The 24,332-nt window shown below is 41.6% G+C and overlaps 2 protein-coding genes across 2 annotated transcripts in view; one reads left to right on the top strand and one right to left on the bottom strand.

Annotated features, from left to right (window-relative positions):
- Positions 1-2,208, bottom strand: part of efcab11 (EF-hand calcium binding domain 11) — a 72,587-nt gene extending 70,379 nt beyond the window's left edge. Inside the window, exon 1 of the mRNA XM_052486545.1 lies at positions 2,063-2,208. Within this exon, the coding sequence (XP_052342505.1) occupies positions 2,063-2,068 (6 nt within the window). The 5' untranslated portion in view covers positions 2,069-2,208. The remainder of the gene's footprint in view (positions 1-2,062) is intronic.
- Positions 2,209-2,382: 174 nt separating this feature from the next.
- Positions 2,383-24,332, top strand: part of tdp1 (tyrosyl-DNA phosphodiesterase 1) — a 59,081-nt gene continuing 37,131 nt past the window's right edge. Inside the window, exons 1-11 of the mRNA XM_035743439.2 lie at positions 2,383-2,608; positions 3,277-3,947; positions 4,045-4,088; positions 4,199-4,254; positions 7,751-7,847; positions 8,328-8,362; positions 12,721-12,813; positions 15,441-15,611; positions 15,785-15,863; positions 16,044-16,220; positions 24,227-24,275. Coding sequence (XP_035599332.1) covers positions 3,284-3,947; positions 4,045-4,088; positions 4,199-4,254; positions 7,751-7,847; positions 8,328-8,362; positions 12,721-12,813; positions 15,441-15,611; positions 15,785-15,863; positions 16,044-16,220; positions 24,227-24,275 — 1,465 coding nt within the window. The 5' untranslated portion in view covers positions 2,383-2,608; positions 3,277-3,283. The remainder of the gene's footprint in view (positions 2,609-3,276; positions 3,948-4,044; positions 4,089-4,198; positions 4,255-7,750; positions 7,848-8,327; positions 8,363-12,720; positions 12,814-15,440; positions 15,612-15,784; positions 15,864-16,043; positions 16,221-24,226; positions 24,276-24,332) is intronic.

The following is a 24,332-nucleotide window of genomic DNA, read 5'->3' as shown; positions in this document are numbered from 1 at the left end:
TACAGTTCACACTTAAAAAATAAAATCTTAGGCTACCTGACTAAAATGCTTGCTAACTTCCTTTCATGGGCAACATTAGCTAGTTAACATTAGCCTCCCACATCTAGCTACATATTGAACTTCATTCCTCGCAGGCCAGGGGCACAATGTACGAATTAATGGTTGGATCAGAATCACAGTTCTTATCATTGGCCAGCACAGAGAATAAAGTAAAACCACACGTCTAAATCCCTATCTCCATCCATGGCTAATTTAGGAAAGAGCCAAATTTAGCTAGCTAGTCACTGGAGGACAACAATACAACAAGATGCAACAATTCAAGTTGTTTCTGTAAATGATGTATGCTCTTGATGCAATTTGATAGGAGTGACACCAAATCCAAACTGGCTTCTCTTGACACCTCTTTTTGGTGTGCCAGGACCATTCACACTTGAGCTCACTCACTATTATTTTATAAAAAAAAATGTTTTATCGAGGGAGGCCAAATCCTATCTGGCTTCCCTTGCATTCAATACTACGGGCAACAACAATGTCATACTCTTTTTTGGACCAGACAGCATCAGATAGATGGCATACACATAGAGCGACAGAGGGGCACTGTATGCTCACTCGGATGCATTCTCCTGTGAGATACGTTCAGCCTCTTGTGAATTGAAGGAAAATTATGAAACACAGAGAGATGAAATGTCACATCTGCTCCTACTACGACCTGTTGTGTTCATCCGGTGTCTTCTTGACCTGCTGTTACTCCCCCAGTACACTCACTCTCTCTCCCTCTCTGTGTGGTTGGAGACAGGTGTGCTGGAGTCAGAGCAGATCCCTACCAGCTGCAACTTGTTCCATAATAAAGACCCTTACAAATACTCAGTCATGCCACTTCCACTCTGCCAGATTGTAATCTCTGCTCAGTCAGTTCATGGTTCTAGCTATGTATGATTATTCAAGATCCTGTTACGCTGCTGTGCCTGTTTCCCTGCCTGGCGCTGTTTATCTTCTCATTGCAGTTTACCTTTCTGTCTCTGGCACCTGTCTTCTGTTCCACATCTCACCACCCTACTACCATGTTCTGGATTTAGCTCACCACCACTTCATTGGATTCCCCTCTGGACCTATTGACCCGGTTCTACCCAGCTCACTCCAACCTCAGTCTCCACAACAAGTTTTCGACTCATCCAAGCTTCCCCAAATATGCACTCCATATCTCCCTGGTTCATTCATCCCTGTCTGCTCTTGGGGTCTCGTGTCGCTCCGCATAACACGGAAGATAAATGATTTAATTTTTGTAATTATTTGTTTAAAACATTTTTTTGGGGGGGGTCTGGCTTCCCTTGGCATCGATGAATACACACCACTGGTTATATAGCAATAGTGCTCACTCTGATCATGGCATGTAGGCTCTTGCCAACAGTTTGCAGATACAGTGTGGGTAGTCTACTACATGAGTCTAATGAGATTTATGGACAAAAGATTATTATTTGTATTTGTCAAAGGACAGCCAAGCATTGATCATCATGTCACCATAATAAGACCCTTGATATTTATTTAAACGGAGTAATTGATTAATTTGAGGCATTTGACCCAAGTTGTTAGAAACATGAATACTTAAATAGGCCTACATTTGGTCACTGACAATAATTTCTAATAGTGTTAGATGTAACTACTGCCCAACATTTAATGAAGTAGATCCAAATACTTAAAAAAAAAAAAAACTTTTACATAAACTTATATCCTTGCACTTTCGCCACCCTGTGAAGTACATTATTTATTCTGTAGCCTAAAACGGCATGGTTTCCTGAGTCATAACGGGACTCCCAAGTTTACTTAAATATTTTGGTTTTTAGGCTATATCAATATTGGCACATGAAGGCGTTTCCACCGCGATTTATTTTCTCGCATAATTAATTTTACTGACACAAAGATCCCACCATGTCGAACAAACAAATTATCTGTCGGCATTTATAAAATTGTTCCGAAACTACCTGTTTCCATCACAGCTGTTGTGATTTTTTAGATATGTTATTACTTGCATAAAAAATGTGAATGGAAACGTGGTTTTACTGACCTTCATACAAAAACTCCTCGCTTGGTGAGCGGAAAGAACGCCACCTGCTGGAGAAGACAGTATTTTGGCCCCAGTTATCCCTCTCCCTTCGCCTCGAGTACTAAAAATGTGGGTTAGACATCCGGAAAAACAAAACGCAAGTGAATGCTGTGGGGCCACTGCATTAATCGGATTCACCTGCAGATCCTTGTACTGCCGCTGCAGATGTCAGATTGACCATGTAGCCTTTCACAGTGTCGTGAAAAGCAATTGGACAAAAAGTCAGCTCGGGTCGCGAGATAGGAACTAATATTACTTACTTCATGTTTCGCTGGGGATGGACGTTTCAGTACACCGTTCAGCAAAACATGACAACGAGACCCTTCTAAAAAGCAAAACATTTATCATTCAATAATATATTACATAGCTATCAGACTGGGTTATGCAATAAGCCACTTACGTCGGAAGTATTCTCGTTCCTGGTATTAGATCAAAGATTTATGCATTGTTGTAGCAATATTTTAGAAAATTGTCTCGCCCGCAACTTCAACAATTCAACTCCTGGCAGTGAGTATTTCGCGCCACCACATCATTGAATTTTGTTAATTACATTCTTGATGACTGGTTAGTTAAATCATTACTTGCAATTAGTCTTGCATGTAGTTTTGATGTAGTTTGACTTTGAAAGCTATTTTCTCATCTTTTTTTGCAAGCAGGTGCCTAGAAACTAAGTGGGCATGTACGGTTTTACAAAACAGTTGAGTGTAGTTGTGAGTTATAATATGTGTTTTATTAAAGTCTGTGTGGCACTGACACTTTGCTGTACAGTGCAATCTCTTTCAATGTAGCAGTTATAGTAACGTTACAGTATTCCCTTCTAATAACTAGAGGCTGAATTATTGGAGAATATCCAGTCCACCTCTGGGGATATCTTCCCCATGACTAGTGTAGTGGCTATCATAGTCATACCCTGCTGTAGTATGTATACCAGTGGTGGTAAAGGCCAGGTTATGTCGATAACATATACTTGCCCTATATATGTGGCCCCGAACCACAGTTCTAGGATCAGCCTTTCATCTCAATCCTAAATATAATATAATTCACTCGGGGGGTGGACAAAACTGACTTTAGATCAGTGACCAGTTGTTCCTTTGATTGTGAAGCTGACAACCATGGGCCTCCTGTTGCTAACTTCTGACAATGACCAATCAACATTGACCTCTCACCTCTCGCAGATCAGAAATGTCACAGGCGAGGCAGCACGGAAAATGGACACTCTCCAGCAGCGATGACGACAACGATGACCCTCTCCCTTCTGCCTCAAACAACAACAGCCCTCTGTTGTTTGGCAGCCCCCCGCCTGACCAACACACATCTTCAGAATCTAACCACAACTCCCCCAAGATAGGCTCCAACTTCCACCAACCCAAACATGATCCTGATCCTCCACCTTCCATAGAGGTGAAACCTGAACCTAAATTTGACACAGTGACTGCTGCACCCCACCTCTCTATTGGCTCTGAGGCCAGACATGCAGCCCAGGCCAGCCAATTGAAGCCAGTAAAGTATGAATCCAACCAATCCAGCGCCTTTCTGGCTGGTAAGAGGAAGAAGGATGATGATTCAATTTCCGGCTGGGCTCTCTCAGACAGTGATGATGATGATAAGGATAAAGGTCAAAGTTCAGGACAGAAAGACCCGCCACCCAAGAGGTCGAACCCCAAACTGAAGAAGGCAAAGGTGGAGGAAAGGCCTCCCAGCCCCCATGGCAGAACCTACTACATAGACGAACCAGATGACTTCTTTGAGACTAGCGTGCCTCCTGTCAATGACACATACAGGTTCTACCTCAACAAGGTCACAGGGCTGGAGAAGAGGTACAACACTGGGGCTCTGCACATCAAAGGTGAATGAATACTCTCTCTGCTCTAATGTCTGTGTTGACAGTAGAGACTTGTATGACTCCCCAGGTAATCATCAATGGTTCTGTGTCCTTATTTCAGAAATCCTCTCTCCTTTGTTCGGAACACTGAAGGAATCTGTGCAGGTATGAGATCATTGAGATGCACTAGTACTGAAATATGTTGCTCGGTTGACTCAAGGAGATGAAAGACAGTTTGCCTATTTTAGTTTTGTTATCTGTCCTTTCGTTTGTAGTTCAACTACTGCTTTGACATTGCCTGGATGTTGCAGCAGTACCCACCTGAGTTCAGGTAATGCCCTACTCTTTGTTAAGCTCAAACTATATACAGCTGACAACCATCAGATTCGTTTCCAACATGCCCAGAACCAAAAGGAAACACCCCATGGCCCAACCTGCAATTCATATATGGTGACCCCAGAAAGCCAGATGGAGATGTGTAAATTAGACTTTCATTCATATTAATCTATCATTTAGATATATTAGGCCTAATATTATTGTAACATAGGCTATAGCATGGTTTCCATCCAATTGGCGACATATTTCATTTGAATATTCTAAAACCCGCAAGAAAACAATATGGACCTTTTCCTACCAGAGATGTTTCCATCAAATTGACTTGTTGCAGATAAAAGAATGTGCGTGATGACGTAGTGCACATAAAAATACAAAAAATGTTGTTATATAGCGAGTGTGCCCACTCTGGTATTGGCACGTGCGCTTATAGCCTACATGAGATTATTGTGTACTAAAGAGCGAGATTATTTTCATTTGTCAAACGGCAGCCAAGCATTGATGATCATTTCACCAGAATAAGACCCTGAATATTTATTGGAAAGGGACATCAAGCTCCTCAACTTGCACTTTCACCACCCTGTGAAGTTCATCATTCATTTCATCTGTAGTGGGAGGACCACACAACCAACGATATGGTTTGGGAACACACTCTGTGGTGATCGGCTCATGATTTTCTAGTGTAAAAGGATGCCGAACCGACGGAACATCAATTTCTCCTGGAGAATTTCAACCAATGTCCTGCAACCTGTGGCGGCTCTTCAGAGGAAAGGGACCACCATCCTCCTCCAGTGAAGTTCAGAATTTTTAAAATAGTAAAACATTAAAGTTATCCTTTTTAAATAAAACTATACTAAATATATTCACTTCAGCAAATAATTTATTAAAACACACTGTTTTACAATAGCCTCAATGGCATTCTGTAGGGTAGCACAATGGTGTAGCCGGAGGACAGTTCGTTTTCGTCCTCCATAGACTTACACAGTAATTATGACATGTTCCGGGGGACGTTCTCCAACCTATCAGTTCTTGACTGACATGTTGTCCACCCAATCAAAGGATCAGAGAATGAATGTAGTACTGAAAACATAAGCTACAGCTAGCCAGCACTGCAATGCATACAATGTGGTGAGTATTTGACACAGAAAGAGAATAGTTGAACATTTTAACAAATTAATTTCTTTAAAAAAAATGTATGAGTAGCGAGAGAGAGCTAGCTCTATTTCGTATTTTGTCACTTTCACATTCACTTACTTAGATAGCTAATGCAGCTAGTTAGTTTAACCTACTCAAACACCTGGCTCAAACAGAGGGATGCCATGTTGCTATGGCTATCCAACACTGGAACTCTTCCAAGTCAAGATTAGAGCTGTTGCCGTGACCGTATTACCACCACACCGGCAGTCATTAGTCATGACCGCAGTAAAATCCCAGGTGACAATTGAGTCACAGAAATCTTTTCTTATGCACTCTGGACATGTGTTGGTAGTACCCAACTTGTTAATGCTCATCAGGTAAGCTCATCACTAATGGCCTGGTACTCAGGTCTCTGTTGTCCCTCTAACCACTCTGACATCAATGCAAATGCTCTCAAAAATCACATCAAACTTATCATCAAAACAGTATGTGCTTTTAAAAATCACCTCACCGTGACATGAGTACCAGATGAGCTTTATACACGATTTCAAAAGTTTGGGGTCACTTAGAAATGTCCTTGTTTTTTAAAGAAAAGCAACAAAAAATACCATTAAAATACCATTAAATTAACATCAAATTGATCAGAAATACAGTGTAGACATTGTTAATGTTGTAAATGACCATTGTAGCTGGAAATGGAAGATTCTTTTTAAAAATGGAATATCTACATAGGCGTACAGAGGCCCATTATCTACAACCATCACTCCTGTCTTCCAATGGCATGTTGTGTTAGCTAATCCAAGTTTATAATTTTAAAAGGCTAATTGATCATTAGAAAACCCTTTTGCAATTACGTGAGCACAGCTGAATACTGTTCTGATTTAAAGAAGCAATAAAACTGGCCTACTTTAGTATCTGGAGCATCAGTATTTGTGGGTTCGATTACAGGCTCGAAATGGCCAGAAACAAAGACTTTCTTCTGAAACTCGTCAGGCTATTGTTGTTCTGAGAAATTAAGGCTATTCCATACGAGAAATTTCCAAGAAACCTGAAGATCTCGTACAATGCTGTGTACTACTCCCTTCATGGAACAGCGCAAACTGGCTCTACCCAGAATAGAAAGAGGAGTGGGAGGCCCCGGTGCACAACTGAGCAAGAGGACAAGTGCATTAGTGTCTAGTTTAAGAACCAGACGCCTCACAATTCCTCAACTTGCAGCTTCATTAAATAGTACCCGCAAAACACCAGTCTTAACATCAACAGTGAAGAGGCGACCCTGGGATGCTGGCCTTCTAGGCAGAGTTGCAAAGAAAAAGCCATATCTCAGACTGACCAATAAAAGATTACGATGGGGAAAAGAACAGACACTGGACAGAGGAACTTCCTAGAAGGCCAGCATGCCAGAGTCGCCTCTACACTTTTGATGTTGAGACTGGTGTTTTGCGGGTACTATTTAATGAAGCTGCCAATTGAGGACTTGTGAGGTGTATTACACAGCGAGTTTCAGAAGAAAGTCTTTATTTCTGGCCATTTTAAGTCTGTAATCGAACCCACAAATACTGATGCTCCAGATACTCAACTAGTTTAAAGAAGGCCAGTTTTATTGCTTCTTTAAATCAGCACAACAGTTTTCAGCTGTGCTAACATAATTGCAAAATGGTTTTCTAATGATTAATTAGCCTTTTAAAATGATAAACTTGGATTAGCTAACACGACGTGCCATTGTAACACAGAAGTGATGGTTGCAGATAATTGGCCTCTGTTGACCTTTGTAAATAATCCATTACAAATCTGTTTCCATCTACAATAGTCATTTAAAACATTAACAACATTAACAATGTCTACACTGTGGTCCTTCTGTGGCTCAGTTGGTAGAGCATGGCGCTTGTAACGCCAGGGTAGTGGGTTCGATTCCCGGGACCACCCATACGTAGAATGTATGCACACATGACTGTAAGTCGCTTTGGATAAAAGCGTCAGCTAAATGGCATATATTACTGTATTTCTGATTAATTTGATGTTATTTTAATGGACAAAAAAAAGTGCTTTTCTTTCAAAATATATATTTCTAAGTGACCATAACCTTTTGAACGGTAGTGTATATATTTATTTCTCAGACTCTGACATTGCTTGTTCTAGTATTTCTATATTTCTTCATTCCTTTTCTTTTTTGGGGATTTGCGTGTATTGTTAGGTTATTACTGCACTGTTGGAGCTAGTAACAACAGCATTTCGCTACACCCGTGGTAACATCTGCAAAGTATGTGTACTCGACCAATAAAATGTAATTTGATGCATTTAAACCCTGCTACTATTACTACTGGTGAAGGTGACGCCCTGGCCTGTCTGTTCTGCAGAGACAAGCCTGTACTGATTGTCCACGGAGACAAGAGAGAGGCCAAGGCCCGTCTGCTCCAGCAAGCCCAGCCCTACAGTCAAGTCCGATTCTGCCAGGTAGCACATCTCTAACCTTCTTCTCTTTTTCTCCTCTCCTCTGCAACCTCTCTTTTTTTACTTGCCCTTCTTCCGGGCTTCCCCTCTTATCTCAATTTACTTCCCTCACGCCTAGTTCTCCTCCACCTTCCTCTCACTCTCCTCTTGCCTTTGTTTCCCACAAAAATAGTCACATTGTATTTTACACCGTAGCCCACCAGAGGGAGACATTGATAAGAGACATTGACTCACTACCAATACTCAAACGATTCAAATCGACTTAGCCTATTTCTTCTGCTCCATTCTCCTATTCTTTCACTCCTGACCTATTTTGAGGTATTATTTGAATCACAGTCTACTGTAAAAAAAAAAAAAATTGAAGTTAAGTCATTTACCTAATTGCCAAAAAGCAGTCTGCGAGCCAGCCAACTGTAATATCCTAATGAGCCATCCCAGTGCCTCATCTGTGTTCATTTGGATCTTCTGTTTGTCTCCTAACAGGCCAAACTGGATATTGCTTTTGGAACACACCACACGTACGTGTTCTTTTTCTCCCCTTGCACCATATCTCATCCATGTACCTTTTTGTAATTTGATCGGGAGTTTTGAAGAATTGTCTCACTGAGTTGGATATGCTTATTTTCTACATCAAACGGTGGAGACGCATAAGGCCTGAGCGGAATATGGTTTCATAGGTAAATGTGTTCAGTTGGTCTCTGAAGAACGAGCTCACAGAGTCAGGACCAGGGTTCTCTTTGTTTTTCAATTCAAAGTGCTGTGGTGCTGGAGCCCAAACAAACGATGCTTTAGCTAAGTGTACCTTTTAATGCACATTGTTAACCCGAGAGGAAGGATCTGAAATTGAAGGCAGCGTGCAAAAGTCACCTATCATACCACCACTCAACATGCAAGTGAGCCTGGATCAGTATTCTGTACTATCGCCTTTCCACTGCCATTATAACACTCAGTAACTACTCTAAATGTCAACTTGAGAACAAACTGGAAAGCCAGGTTGTCTGTTACATGAGATGATAACTGATTAGTGGGAAACTGCTTTGTACGCTACTTTCATCCGATCTGTCTGTGCAACACTGCTTAAGTCTTCATCTTAACTATTCTGTTTTATTCTAAGTGTTAAACAGGAGAGTAAGTCTCTGTTTCCATTGTTGCATACTTATACGTTTGATTTCTCCCTGCTCCCCTATCGCTGGGTTGAATGATTCTTATGGTTTATTCAGGTACTCGGAGACTGAGGTTGGATGCCTCGGGGGTGATCTCTCCCCGTTTGAGAGATTTCTGTAGCGGCTAAATAAAATATTGATGCCTAGATAATCCTCGTCTAACACCCGTGTCTGCTCTGGTGGGTTGCACTTTGCTGCTCCGTGATTAGTTCGACCTCTGGCTGAAGACACACACGCACAGTTACTTACACAATATTAGGCACACACACATAGGCTACACCTACACAGAGAGGTACATACACACAGTCACAAACACAACAAGATGAGAAATCAGAGGAACGCTCTCCTCTCGTCTCATTGAATCATGAGGCGGATTTCCTCCAAGAGATTAATAGAAAGGATTTTTCAAATCCTCCTAACACAGGGTCTCAATTTAGTCTCCGTAGGAGTGTTTGACATTCATATATTTCTCTGCCTGGAGTTTCTAAAAGGCATCTAATGGTATATTTTTCAAACTTTGGAAAACACCAAACCAATGTCTGTGAAACTTAAGTGTTCGTTACCTTCAGCTCCTCCAGTTCAATAGAGTTTTAACACATTAAACTGCTGGGCATTTCCGTGCCAGAATGGCAAATAAGTTATCATACATTTTATGCGCACCACCAACACAGTGAATGGAAAAATAGATTCAAAGGAAATTGTCATTCGCTGAATGTGCAATATTAAAGGAGGGCTGTGATTGGGTCAAGGTCGATACAGTGCCTTTGGAAAGTATTCAGACCCCTTGAATTTTTCCATTTTGTTACTTTTCAGCCTTATTCTAAAATGGATTAAATGTTGTTTTTTTCCTCAGCAGTCTACACACAATACCTCATAATGACAATGCAAAAACAGGTTTTTATACATTTTTCCAAATGTTAAAAAACAAAAATACCTTATTTACACTAGACACTTTGCTATGAGACTAGAAATGTAGCTCCGGTGCATCCTGTTTCCATTGATAATCCTTGATGTTTCTACAACTTGATTGGACTAGATTTGGAAAGGCTCACACTTGTCTATGTAAGTTCCCACATTTGACAGTGCATGTCAGAGCCAAAACCAAGCCATGAGGTCGAAGGCCGTAGAGCTCCGAGACAGGATTGTGTCGAGGCACAGATCTTGGGAAGGGTACCAAAACATTTCTGTAGCATTGAAGATCCCCAAGAGCACAGTGGCCTTCATCATTCTTAAATGGAAGAAGATTGGAAACACCAAGACCCTTCTTGGAGCTGGCCGCCTGGCCAAACTGAGCAATCAGGGGAGAAGGGCCTTGGTCAGGGAGGTGACCAAGAACCCGATGTGACTCTGACAGAGCTCTCGGGTACTCTGTGGAGATTGGAGAACGTTCCAGAAGAACATCTCTGCTTGAGAAACAAGATTGTCTGGTCTGACGAAACCACGATTGAACTCTTTGGCCTGAATGCCAAGCGTCACGTCTGGAGGAAACCTGGCACCATCCCTATGGTGAATCATGCCAGTGGCAGCATCATGCTGTTGGGATGTTCTTCAGCGGCAGGGACTGGGAGACAATTCAGAATCAAGGCAAAGATGAACATAGCAAAGTACAGAGAGTTCCTTGTTGAAAACCTGCTCCAGAGCACTCAGGACCTCAGACTGGGGCGAAGGTTCACCTTCCAACAGGACAACGACCCTAAGCACACAGCCAAGACAAAGCAGGAGTGGCTTCGGGACAAGTCTCTGAATGTGCTTTACTGGCCCAGCCAGAGCCCGAACATGAACCTGATCTAACATCTCTGGAGAGACCTGAAAATAGCTGTGCAGCGAAGCTCCCCATCCAACCTGACAGAGCTTGAAAGGATCTGCAGAGAGGAATGGGAGAAGCTCCCCAAAAACAGGTGTGCCAAGCTTGTAGTGGTGTGGGGGATGTGCTTTGGCAAAGTGGGTGGGGTTATATCCTTCCTGTTTGGCCCTGTCCGGGGTGTCCTCGGATGGGGCCACAGTGTCTCCTGACCCCTCCTGTCTCAGCCTCCAGTATTTATGCTGCAGTAGTTTATGTGTCGGGGGCTAGGGTCAGTTTGTTATATCTGGAGTACTTCTCCTGTCCTATTCGGTGTCCTGTGTGAATCTAAGTGTGCGTTCTCTAATTCTCTCCTTCTCTCTTTCTTTCTCTCTCTCGGAGGACCTGAGCCCTAGGACCATGTCCCAGGACTACCTGACATGAGGACTCCTTGCTATCCCCAGTCCACCTGGCCATGCTCCTGCTCCAGTTTCAACTGACCTGAGCCCTAGGACCGTGCCCCAGGACTACCTGACATGATGGCTCCTTGCTGTCCCCAGTCCACCTGACTGTGCTGCTGCTCCAGTTTCAACTGTTCTGCCTTATTATTATTCGACCATGCTGGTCATTTATGAACATTTGAACATCTTGGTCATGTTCTGTTATAATCTCTACCCGGCACAGCCAGAAGAGGACTGGCCACCCCACATAGCCCGCTTCCTCTCTAGGTTTCTTCCTAGGTTTAGGCCTTTCTAGAGAGTTTTTCCTAGCCACCGTGCTTTTACACCTGCATTGTTTGCTGTTTGGGGTTTTAGGCTGGGTTTCTGTACAGCACTTTGAGATATCAGCTGATGTACGAAGGGCTATATAAATAAATTTGATTTGATTTGATTTGTAGCATCATATCCAAGAAGACTCGAGGCTTTTGTAGCTGCCAAAGGTGCTTCAACAAAGCACTGAGTAATTGTTCTGAATACTTATGTAAATGTGATATTTCAGTTATTTTAATACATTTGAAAAAATGTCAACCTGTTTTTGCTTTGTAATTATGGGGTATTGAGGGGGGAAAACTATTTAATCAATTTTAGAATAAGGCTGTAACTTAACAAAATGTGGAAAAATCAAGGGGTCTGAATACTTTCCTGAATGCATTTTAATTCCAAATGATATGTATTAAGAGAGACCACTCTGGAAATGAGATGTGCTTGTACAATATATTGTCAAAAAGGGAGCTTTTGAGAGATTTACGTTTATTTTTAATTGTCCGTAAAGAAATGTTATTTTAAACACTACTCATATTTCAGAGCACACAGTGAGGTTTCAAATGACACCAAGACTGGCTTTGTAGCATCGACAGACACATTGTTATGTAAGGCCAAAATGACGTTTTCTTAAACTTGAATCAATTGTTTCTCAATAATAATGTTGAATACAGACTTTGAAGCCAAACATTCTTCCTCCCAAGGACATTTATTTATTTTATTTCAGGAAAATCCTAAACATCATAAATATCTTTGATCCTTCCTGGCGTGAAATTGCTCTAGTAGCTAAAATGCACTTAGTTTTTATCTCCCTCAGAATACTGATGTGGTGGAATTATGTACTCTCTTCGTTCTATAAGGGCTATTACTTTGTATTAATGCTCCAGGATAGATTGTATGAATGACCCTGGAAAGGTATGGTAGATTCACCAGCTGAGGTTAGGTAAGATTTCAGGAGTTTGATAATACATGAGATACATTATACTAAACAGAGCAGTGAAGATGGTGTTGCATCTTAATCAGATTCACTGGATAAATACAGAATACAAATCTGCAAAGTCTCTTGAAGTTGAATGTTGTTGTGGTTCAGTTGTTGTATGTTGCCTGTGTGTTTGTATGTGTATGGTACATCTGCATGCTCGTCAATTGTCTCCTCCATCTTGTGTTGTCAGGAAGATGATGTTGCTGTGGTACGAGGAAGGCTTCAGAGTGGTCATCCTTACCTCCAACATGATCAGAGCAGACTGGTACCAGAAAACACAGGGGTGAGTCTCTGACAGTGGCCATGTTTGAAGACTACCATTTCTATAGACTGATTGCTATGCTAGGTGACAGTTTCGACACTCTCAGTTGAGATAAGGTGAACTTCAACTTCATAATTCTGTTGTTAATGATTAAGTTATTGATTTCCTGTTTTTGCCCAGGTTTCTTGCATTGCCGGAGAACCAGATGCCTTTAAAGTTGTTAGTTTGTGGTTTAAATAACAACAACATCAGTCTCATATCTGAGTTGAATAGCTGTCGTCGTGATGTCTATTCATTCCCACGTTAATAACATTTTTTCTCTTGGTTTCCATGACAACTCACTCAGCAGGCTGAAATGAGGCACATTTCATACCCAAATGGTAACGGGGCACGTTTTTCATTTTTTGGGGCCAAAACCTTTCCCATTGAAACCAGCTCCATGAGAGAGACTAGCAGAGAGAGACGCATTTAAAGAACTATAGTTTGGCTTCTCCTCCGCCTAACTCCTCCCTTACTTAAATACGGTTTCTCACTCTCTCTTCTCTCCCTGTCACTCCACACACACACAGAGAGACTCTCAAAATCACATTCCTTTTTTACTCTGTCTCTATCTGATCATCATGTTGAAGAAGTGGTGAGAACAAGTATTTGATACATTTCCGATTTTGCAGGTTTTCCTACTTACAAAGCATGTAAAGGTCTGTAATTTTTTTTATCATAGGTACACTTCAACTGTGAGAGACGGAATCTAAAACAAAAATCTAGAAAATCACATTGTATGATTTTTAAGTAATTACCTTGCATTTTATTGCATGACATAAGTATTTGATACATCAGAAAAGCAGAACTTAATATTTGGTACAGAAACCTGTGTTTTCTGCTTTTGCAGAAAAGCATCCCCAAAGAATGTTTCCACCTCCATGCCTCACATGACCTTCTCCCATTCCGGTTGGGATGGTGTTCTTGGGGTTGTACTCATCCTTCTTCTTCCTCCAAACACAGCGAGTGGAGTTTAGACCAAATAGCTCTATTTTTGTCTCATCAGACCACATGACCTTCTCCCATTCCTCCTCTGGATCATCCACATGGACATTGGCAAACTTCAGATGGGCCTGGACATGCGCTGGCTGGAGCAGGGGGACCTTGCGTGCGCTGTAGGATTTTAATCCATGACGGCATAGTGTGTTACTAATGGTTTTCTTTGAGACTGTGGTCCCAGCTCTCTTCAGGTCATTGACTCGGTCCTGCCGTGTAGTTCTGGGCTGATCCCTCACCTTCCTCATGATCATTGATGCCCCACGAGGTGAGATCTTGCATGGAGCCCCAGACTATTGACTGGGGCTCTATTGGCCATCATCTTGAACTTCTTCCATTTTCTGATAATTGCGCCAACAGTTATTGCCTTCTCACCAAGCTGCTTGTCTATTGTCCTGTAGCCCATCCCAGCCTTGTGCAGGTCTACAATTTTATCCCTGATGTCCTTACACAGCTCCCTGGTCCTGGCCATTGTGGAGAGGTTGGAGTCTGTTTGATTGAGTGTGAGGACAGGTGACTTTTATACAGGTAACAGTATACAGAGTTCCAACAGGTGCAGTTAACACAGGTAATGAGTGGAGAACAGGAGGGCTTTGAGAGACGGAATTCTTACTGGTTGGTAGGTGATCAAATATTTATGTCATGCAATAAAATGCTAATTATTACAATGTGATTTTCTGGACTTTTGTTTTAGATTCCGTCTCTCACAGTTGAAGTGTACCTATGATAAAAAATGAGGGACTTCTACATGCTTTGTAAGTAGGAAAACCTGCAAAGTCGGCAGTGTATCAAATACTTGTTCTCCCCACTGTATGTCTGGTTTTGGCATCTACCTAGAATGGCTTCCTGGTGTCTGAAATCCATATTGATGAGTACTGTCCTGTTCTATTTTGTAGCAGCCTGCCCTGTCATTGGGGTCACATCTTGGTATACACCGCTATGACATTTTTGGCCGATATCCAATATTTGAATTGCCAAAAAACCCAATACCAAAAACCGATATATATATTTTTTTAAATAGTGGCCTTTTGAGCGTTCTAGTACAGTTAAATAGTTGAAACACACACTGACCAAAGTCATTTTCTTGGCATTTACTTATGTCCTCAGACATTGTGGGTTAGGTTAGGAATGCTGTGTTGCCCGTGTAGAGCTGTATTTGTCGTGCCATCTTAAGGTCATCGACCTACGTTATATAGATATGCACGTCAGCTTTGACATCGGCGTTAAACTACACATCAGGCCGATGTTAGCAGTTTTTACCTGATATCGTCCGATTCCGATATGCTTACCGATATATATCGTGCATCCCTAGTCATATCGCACACGACTGCAATGTCTGCCACCCCACCTTGGCTTTCAGCCTCTGTCATGATGTGGATGACTACAGGAATAGTATGCAGGGTGTGTTGATGTTGTGAGATTGTCTCGCTGTGTTTATTTTGTCTCGAATGATGAATGAAATACACGTCATTGATCCCCTGAGGGGAAATGCAGGCTCATGGGGATTCATCAGATGACTAGGGGTTGTATTATTGTAATGTGTGCAGTAATATTTATCAGATGTTGTATTGTGTATCTTTCTGTGTGTGTGTGTGTGTGTGTGTCTCTCTCAGGTTGTGGATGAGTCCTCTGTATTTACGGTTACCCAAGGGGAGTCCAGAGACAGCGGGGGAGTCTCCCACCCTTTTCAAGCGGGACCTCCTGGAGTACCTGGGGGCCTATCGTGCCCCCGAAATCACCGACTGGATTCAGAGGATCAGAGAGCATGACCTGTCTGAGACCAGGTGAGACGATGTTGAACGATGATCATGTTCAATTGGAACGACACAGCTGAAAACATTTGACACACATTAGGTACTACCGTGTCCATAATAACTCATTTGGGGGGTTCCCCAGTTCAAGCCAACTGAACTGGACCCATTTGAGATGTTGACAGCTCCTCCTCTCGTCTCCTCAGGGTGTATCTGATAGGTTCCACTCCAGGGAGGTACTTGGGCTCAGACATGGAGAGGTGGGGTCACCTGAGGTTGAGAAAAGTAAGAGTTCTTCTCTTGCTTCTATCTTGTACATTCTCAGATGAAGTAGTTGTGACATTTTCGAATGCTCTATATCGGGGTTGGATAGCTGCATTTTGTTTGCGGGCTTTTGTTCCAGCCCAGCACTAACCCGTGTTTTCCTCAGTTCTGACCCTGTCTCTGTGTCTCTCTCTTGTATAGCTGTTGCGCGACCACACACGGCCCATCCCTAACGAAGAGAAGTGGCCTGTCATTGGTCAGTTCTCCAGCATTGGCTCCATGGGGTTGGACAAGACCAAGTGGCTGGCAGGGGAGTTCCAGCGCACTCTGACCACCCTGGGCAAATCGTCTCTTCGCCCAGATCCCCCCATGCACTTGGTACGTTCTGTAAAACACCCATATTGTACTAGTCCCCCTCTGTATATATTTAGTTGGTACGTTCCAAAAACCTGCCACTGTAACTCTTTAGTCTCTAACTGGCCACCCTAGTGAGGGTGGCAATCAGCACCGGCCCTGAATACACAAGGGTTCGAAATTTGGTTAGTTATATGTTAGTCACTCACAGTCACTCAATGACAGTGACTCAATTAGCCCATGTCAGCAAACATTTTTTAGATTGGTAAGTTAGTATAGCCAGCTATCTAAATCTTGTTGTAATTATGGCCAAATTATCAATCGGACACGCAGGGCATGTGCCCAGGGGCCCTGACCTCCAGGGGGCCCCCATTTTTGATTTTGTTAGTCACTCGCACTCAGATATCATATTAACATGGTATAAGTCATGGAAAAATGTAGGAAATTAGCTTTTAAACTGCAAAAATATCTCTACCCCATGGCAAAATGTGTAGATTTGCACGATGTTAATTATAAAGTTTGTGTTCTTTCTGCCCTTTGGCAAAATGTGTAGAATTACAGAATTTGCCTTTAAACTGCAACATTTTCTCTCCTCTGTTAAGAGGGGGGCCACTCTTTTGCCAGCGATGTGCCCCCCCCCAACCAAATATTGCTTCAGGCCCCCAAAAGGCTAGAGCTGGCTGAAGAGTGGCCCCCCTCTTAACAGAGGAGAGAAAATGTTGCTGATATTGACTGATATTGGGCACTGTTCCTTTCTTGTACTTGATTGATGAATTAAGGTCACTGATTAGTAAGGAACTCCCCTCACCTGGTTGTCTAGAGCTGTGTTTCAAATACCCATACAAACATACTGTATTCTACATACTTAATGAGTATATACAAATACATATACCTATTAGTTAATTTAAGTATTAAGTTCACCATGGCTATATCCTTTAGATACTGTCTTGGCCTAATTCCAATATTTCCAAAGTATACGGCAAATAAAGGCGTTATTGTCACCGTAAAAGGTGAATGATGCATGTTTTAATGGTGGCGTTATAATGCTCTTTCCCCTACGCACCGTTTTACGACATGTCTGATTTATAACGGGAGACATGTGTATGTATGGCACGCACCAAGTTTATGAATCAAGATCTTTTTTGTGTTGCGCTGTCTTTTCAGTAATGGTACATGTAGAAATTTAGTGTAAAATTAATGCAACCGTTTTTAAATGATGGTCCTGGACTTTAACTCGGGGGATCCCTGCTGGGTTCATTAACACTAGCATTCAGACGAGGTGTGTGTGTGTGTGTGTGTGTGTGTGTGTGTGTGTGTGTGTGTGTGTTAGAGAGGCCTGGGTGGAATCATTTGGATGTGTGGTTTTTGGTGTGCGCGTGCTGTATGTCTGTCTCTTTGTTTGTGCTAGCTCGGGCACAATTTGTGTGTGTGCGTTCAGCCTGTGTGTGTGAGGACATTTCCCCTGTTGTCCAACCCACCACATTACCTGACAGAAATATATCCTCTTATTTCATCTCTATTCTACATATTGTTGCTTACTAGTTATTATGCGAAGCACAACAGTCTTCTAAACACAAAAATGTAAGGACATGAAATTGAAAGCAAACAAGTGACTGCTGTAACCTACTTACTGCAAATGCATCAACAACACAATGTTCCGTATCGTTATGCTCCTATTGTATGGTTTTGTATTGTAGCGTTCAGTAGCATCAAAGTATTCACGACCATGATTCGGAAATAACTGAAATGATCATGTCGAAACATTACCATTGTGTTACCATTGTGTTATCAGGGTATGTCCAGTTTTATAATATTGCTGTATACAGTGCCTTCAGAAAGTATTCACACCCCCTGACTTTTTGTTGTGTCGAAGCCTGAATTTTAAATTGAGGTTTTCTTTCACGGGCATACACACAATACCCCGTAATGTCAAAGTGGAACTGTTTTTATTTTTTCACAAATTAATACAAAATGAAAAGCTGAAATGCTTTAAGTAGTTAAGTATTCAACCTGTTTGTGATGGCAAGCTTAAATACGTTCAGCAGTAGAAATGTGCTTAAGTCACATAAGTTGCATGGATTCACTCTGTGCATATAATAGTGTTTAACATGATTTTTGAATGACTACTTCATCTCTGTACCCCAAACATACAATTATCTGTAAGGTCCCTCAGTTGAGTAGTGAATTTCAAACACAGATTTAACCACAAAAACCAATGGTATGCAAAGAAGTGCCCCTATTGGTAGATGGGTAAAAAAAAAAAGCTGACATTTAATATCCCTTTGAGCATGATGAAGTTATTAATTACACTTTGGATGGTGTGTCAATACACCCAGTCACTACAAAGATACAGGCGTACTTCCTAACTCAGTTGCCAGAGAGGAAGGAAACCACTCAGGGATTTCACCATGAGGCCAATGGTGACTTTAAAAACACTTCATTGGCTGTGATGGTAGAAAACAACTACAACAACACTAACCTAATTAGCAGAGTGAAAAGAAGGAAGCCTGTACAGAATACACACATTCCAAAACATGCATTCTGTTTGCAATAAGGCACTAAAGTAAAACTGCTAATAATTTGGCAAAGAAGTGAACTTAATGTTGTCCTGAATACAGTGTTTGGGGCAAATCCAACACATCACTGAGTACCACTCTTCATATTTTCAACCATGGTGGTGGCTGCATCATGTTATCGGTATGCTTGTCATCGGCAAGGACTAGGGAGTTTATGATTAAAAGAAACGGAGTAGCTAAGCACAGGAAAACCTGGTTGTCTGCTTTCCAACAGACACTGGGAGACAAAAATTCACCTTTCAGCAGAACAATAACCTAAAACACAAGGCCAAGTATAAACTGGAGTTACTTACCAAAACAACATTGAATGTTTTTGAATGACCTAGTCACAGTTCTGACTTCATCTTGGAAATATATGGCAAGACTTGAAAATGGCTGTCTAGCAATGATCAACAACCAATTTGACTGAGCTGGAAGAATTTTCAAAATAATAATGTGCAAATATTGTACAATCCAGGTGTACAAAGCTCTGAGAGACTTACTCAGAAAGGCTCACAGCTGTAGTCTCTGCCAAAGGTGATTCTAACTCAGGGGATGAATACTTATTTAATGAAGATATAATAGTGTTTTATTTTTCATGTAAACTCAGCAAAAAAAGAAACATCCCTTTTCAGTACCCTGTCTTTCAAAGATAATTTGTAAAAATCCAAATAACTTCACAGATCTTCATTGAAAAGGGTTTAAACACTGTTTCCCATGCTTGTTCAATGAACCATAAACAATTAATGACAATGCACCTGTGGAACGGTCGTTAAGACACAGCTTACAGACAGTAGGCAATTAAGATCACAGTTAGGCCTCTTTAGTGTCTAAAATATCTACTGACTCTGATTTGGAGGTGGAGGGTTCGTCATGGTCTGGGGCGGTGTATCACACCGTAATCGGTCTGAGCTTGTCATTGTAGGCAATCTCAACGCTGTGTGTTACAGGGAAGATATCCTCCTCCCTCATGTGGTACCCTTCCTACAGGCTCATCCTGACATCACCCTCCAGCATGACAATGTTACCAGCCATACTGCTCATTCTGTGTGTGATTTACTGCAAGACAGGAATGTCAGTGTTCTGCCATGGCCAGCGAAGAGCCCAGATCTCAATCCCATTGAGCACATCTGGGACCTGTTGGCTCGGAGGGTGAGGTCTAGGGCCATGATTTAGACAAAAATGCACAACTTCATTTTTATGCTGATGATACTGTGCCTCGTCTCTTACAAAAGCTTTCCAGAAATTGCAAACTGCTTTTTATTTTCTTCAACATACCTTGTGTCAATTCAAGCTTATCCCCAATACTGACAAAATGGTGTTTACTAAAGCAAGAAATAGACCTCTGAAACTTTCACTTATTACCACCTGTCAGGGCAAGGAGATTGAGGTTGTAACCTCATATAAATATCTTGGAATTTTAATTGATGGCGGCCTCTTTTAAATTGCATATTCAACAACTTACAAAAAAATTTAAGCTGAAATTGGGATTTTATTTGAGCAATAAGGCCTGTTTTTCTTTTGACGCCAGAAGGAGGCTAGTATCGACTACATTTATGCCTTTACTAGACTATCGGGATAGTCTAGTAAAGTGTTTGAGATCAATTGACACCCTTTTTTACCATGGCACTTTGAGATTTATTTTAAACTGCAAAACCCTTACGCACCACTTCACTTTGTATACCAGGGTTGGCTGGCCTTCTCTAGTCACTCGTAGGCTCAGGCACTGGCATACTTTTATTTACAAAGCCATTTTGGGTTTACTACCTTTTTTATTTGGGAATTTTTATTGTTCAGAAATGTGGTGAGTACTCTCTTCGTTCGCTGGACTTTATCCTGCTAACTGTTCCAAATGTGCGAACTGAATTTGGTAAAAGGGCTTTTATGTACTCTGCGCCATCGTCTTGGAACGCCTTACAAAATACTTTTAAACTGGAAGAACTTGTCCCGATTTGGTATTTTTAAATCACTGATGAATGATCTTGAGACTGATTCCCTGACCTGTCGACCTTTTTAATTAGCTGTTTTTGATTTTGTTATGCTCCTGTGAATTCTATGGTTTTTACTAGATTGTAGTCTTTATGTTGTTTGTCTGTAATTTTTGTAATGACTTGGTGCTGCCTATTTTGGCCATGATGCTCTTGAAAAATTGATTTCAAATCTCAATGAGCCCTTCCTGGTTAAATAAAGGTTAAATAAATAAATAAAAATTCCCACAAGAAATGTCTGGGAAATTGCAGGTGCCTTGGTGGCAGAGTGGGGTAACATCTCACAGCAAGAACTGGCAAATCTGGTACAAGTGGAGATGCACTGCAGTACTTAATGCAGCTGGTGGCCACACCAGATACTGACTGTTACGGGGACACATTATTCCATTTCTGTTAGTCACATCTCTGTGGAACTTTTTCAGTTTATTTCTAAGTTGTTGAATCTTATGTTCATACAAATATTAACACATGTCAAGTTTGCTGACAATGCACTACTGTTCAAGAGTTTGGGATCACTTAGAAATGTCCTTGTTTTCTAAGGAAAACACTTTTTTTGTTCATTTAAAATAACATCAATTGATCAGAAATACAGTGTAGACATTTATTGTTTTAAATGACTATTGTAGCTATAAACGGCTGGTTTTGAATGGACTATCTACATAAATGTACAGAGGCCCATTATCAGCAACCATCACTCCTGTGTTCCAAGTTTATCAGTTTAAAATGCTAATTGATCATTAGAGAACCCTTTTGCAATTATGTTAGCACAGCTGTAAACTGTTGTGCTGATTTTAAATCAGCAATAAAACAGGCCTTTAGACTAGTTGAGCATCTGGAGCATCAGTATTTGTGGGTCAGATTTCACGCTCAAAATGGCTAGAAGCAAAGAACGTTCTTCTGAAACTCGTCCGTCTATTCTTGTTCTGAGAAATGAAGGCTATTCCATGCAAGAAATTTCTAAGAACCTGAAGATCTCGTACAATGCTGTGTACTACTCCCTTCATGGAACAGCGCAAACTGGCTCCAACTAGAATATAAAGGGGAGAGGGAGGCCACGGTGCACAACTGAGCAAGAGGACAAGTACATTAGTGCCTAGTTTGAGAAACATACGCCTTACAAGTCCTCAACTTGCAGCTTCATTAAATAGTACACGCAAAACACCAGTCTCAACATCAACAGGGGAGAGGCAACTATCTCTATATATACACACACACACACACACACACACACACACAGTTGAGGTTGGAAGTTTACATTCACCATAACCAAATACATTTTAACTCCGTTTTTCACAATTCCTGACATTTAATCCTAGTAAAAATTCCCTGTTTTAGGTCAGTTAAGATCACCATTTTACTTTAAGAATGTGAAATGTCGGAATAATAGTGAAGAATTATTTACTTCAGCTTTTCTGTCTTTCATCACATTCCCAGTGGGTTAGAAGTTTACATACACTCAATTAGTATTTGGTAGCATTTCCTTTAAATTGTTTAACTTGGTTCAAACATTTCGGGTAGCCTTCCACAAGTGAATTTTGTCCCGTTCCTCTTGACAGAGCTGGTGTAACTGAGTCCAGGTTTGTAGGTCTCCTTGTTCTCACACGCTTTTTCAGTTCTGCCCACAAATTTTCTATGGGTTTGAGGTCAGGGCTTTGTGATGGCCACTCCAATACCTTGACTTTGTTGTCCTTAATCCATTTTGCCACAACTTTGGAAGTATGCTTGGGGTCATTGTCCATTTGGAAGACTCATTTGTTGCTTCAATTTATCCACATAATTTCCCTCCCTTCAATGCCATCTATTTTGTGAAGTGCACCCGTCCGTGCTTCACGGTTGGGATGGTGTTCTTCGGCTTGCAAGCCTCCCCCTTTTTTCCTCCAAACATAATGATGGTCATTATGGCCAAACAGTTATATTTTTGTTTCATCAGACCAGAGGACATTTCTCCAAAAAGTATGATCTTTGTCCCCATGTGCATTTGCAAACCGTAGTCTGGCTTTTTTATGGTGGTTTTGGAGAAGTGGCTTCTTCCTTGCTGAGCGGCCTTTCAGGTTATGTCGATTTATAGGACTAGTTTTACTGTGGATATAGATACCTGTTTCCTCCAGCATCTTCACAAGGTCCTTTGCTGTTGTTCTGGGATTGATTCGCACGTTACACACAAAAGTATGTTCATCTCTAGGAGACAGAACTCGTCTCCTTCCTGAGCGATATGACGGCTGCGTGGTCCCATGGTGTTTATACTTGCGTACTATTGTTTGTACAGATGAACGCGGTACCTTCAGGCGTTTGGAAATTGCTCTCAAGGATGAACCAGACTTGTGGAGGTCTACAATTGGTTTCTGAGGTCTTGGCTGAGTTCTATAGATTTTCCCATGATGTCAAGCAAAGTGGCACTGAGTGTGAAGGTTGGCCTTGAAATACATCCACATGTACACCTCCAATTGACTCAAATGATGTTGATTAGCCTATCAGAAGCTTCTAAAGCCATGTCATAATTTTCTGGAATTTTCCAAGCTGTTTAAAGGCACAGTCAACTTGGTTTATGTAAACTTCTGATCCACTGGAATTGTGATACAGTGAATTGTAAGTGAAATAATCTCTGTAAACAAGTGTTGGAAACATTACTTGTGTCATGCGCAAAGTAGATGTCATAACCTACTTGCTAAAACTATAGTTTGTCAACAAGAAATTTGTGGAGTGGTTGAAAAACGAGTTTTAATGACTCCAACCTAAGTGTATGTGTGTGTGTGTGTGTGTGTGTGTGTGTGTGTGTGTGTGTGTGTGTGTGTGTGTGTGTGTGTGTGTGTGTGAAATTATAGAGTGTTTTGTGTAGGTCGTAGAAAAAAAAAGACAAATCCATTTTAATCCCACTTTGTAAGGTCAAGTGGTGTGAATACTTTCTGAGGGCACTATGTTATATCACTTCCCTGCATCAGTTCAATAAAAATGTCTTCCTATGGATTTTTAGACAATTTGTCCCTTTGATGGACTGTGTCCCATTGATTAGTGTTCCTTATGGATCTTTCAGCAAATGTCAGCTGAAAGTCATGGCTCCACACTGAATCTCACCCCCTGTGACTGTTTCTGACAGACGGATAGACAGAGACATTTGGCCGTGTAAGAATAGGCCTAGATAGACAGACCTAGCTCAACCTTGCCTGTTTATTCCCTAGTGTGTGTACGTGCGTGGGAATGCAAGCTCGTGTGTGTGTGTGTGTGTGTGTGTGTGTGTGTGTGTGTGTGTGTGTGTGTGTGACTCAGTCTCTAACTGTGAGGTTTGTTGTGAAGAGAGACCCCCCCCCCCAACAGGCTGTATTCATCTGGTCATACAGTCTGCTCTATGTCGGGTGCTCATTAGTGAAGCTCAAAACATGGCTGCTTTCCTGGTGGATGAGGAGGTTGTGGTCTCATTTTGATTTACATGTGTGTTCCCCAGCCAGGTATTTGATACATGGTGTGTCAACATGTGTTCCATCTTCCGCAGATCTACCCGTCAGTGGACGATGTGAGGACCAGTCTGGAGGGGTATCCAGGTAAAGATTCAGCCACATTCCGGCCTGGCAACACTGACTCACTTTCTCCTGTTCCTC

Source organism: Oncorhynchus keta, chromosome 29, assembly GCF_023373465.1.
Source record: "Oncorhynchus keta strain PuntledgeMale-10-30-2019 chromosome 29, Oket_V2, whole genome shotgun sequence".
NCBI lineage: Eukaryota > Metazoa > Chordata > Actinopteri > Salmoniformes > Salmonidae > Oncorhynchus > Oncorhynchus keta.
This window is presented reverse-complemented; position numbering and strand designations above follow the sequence as displayed.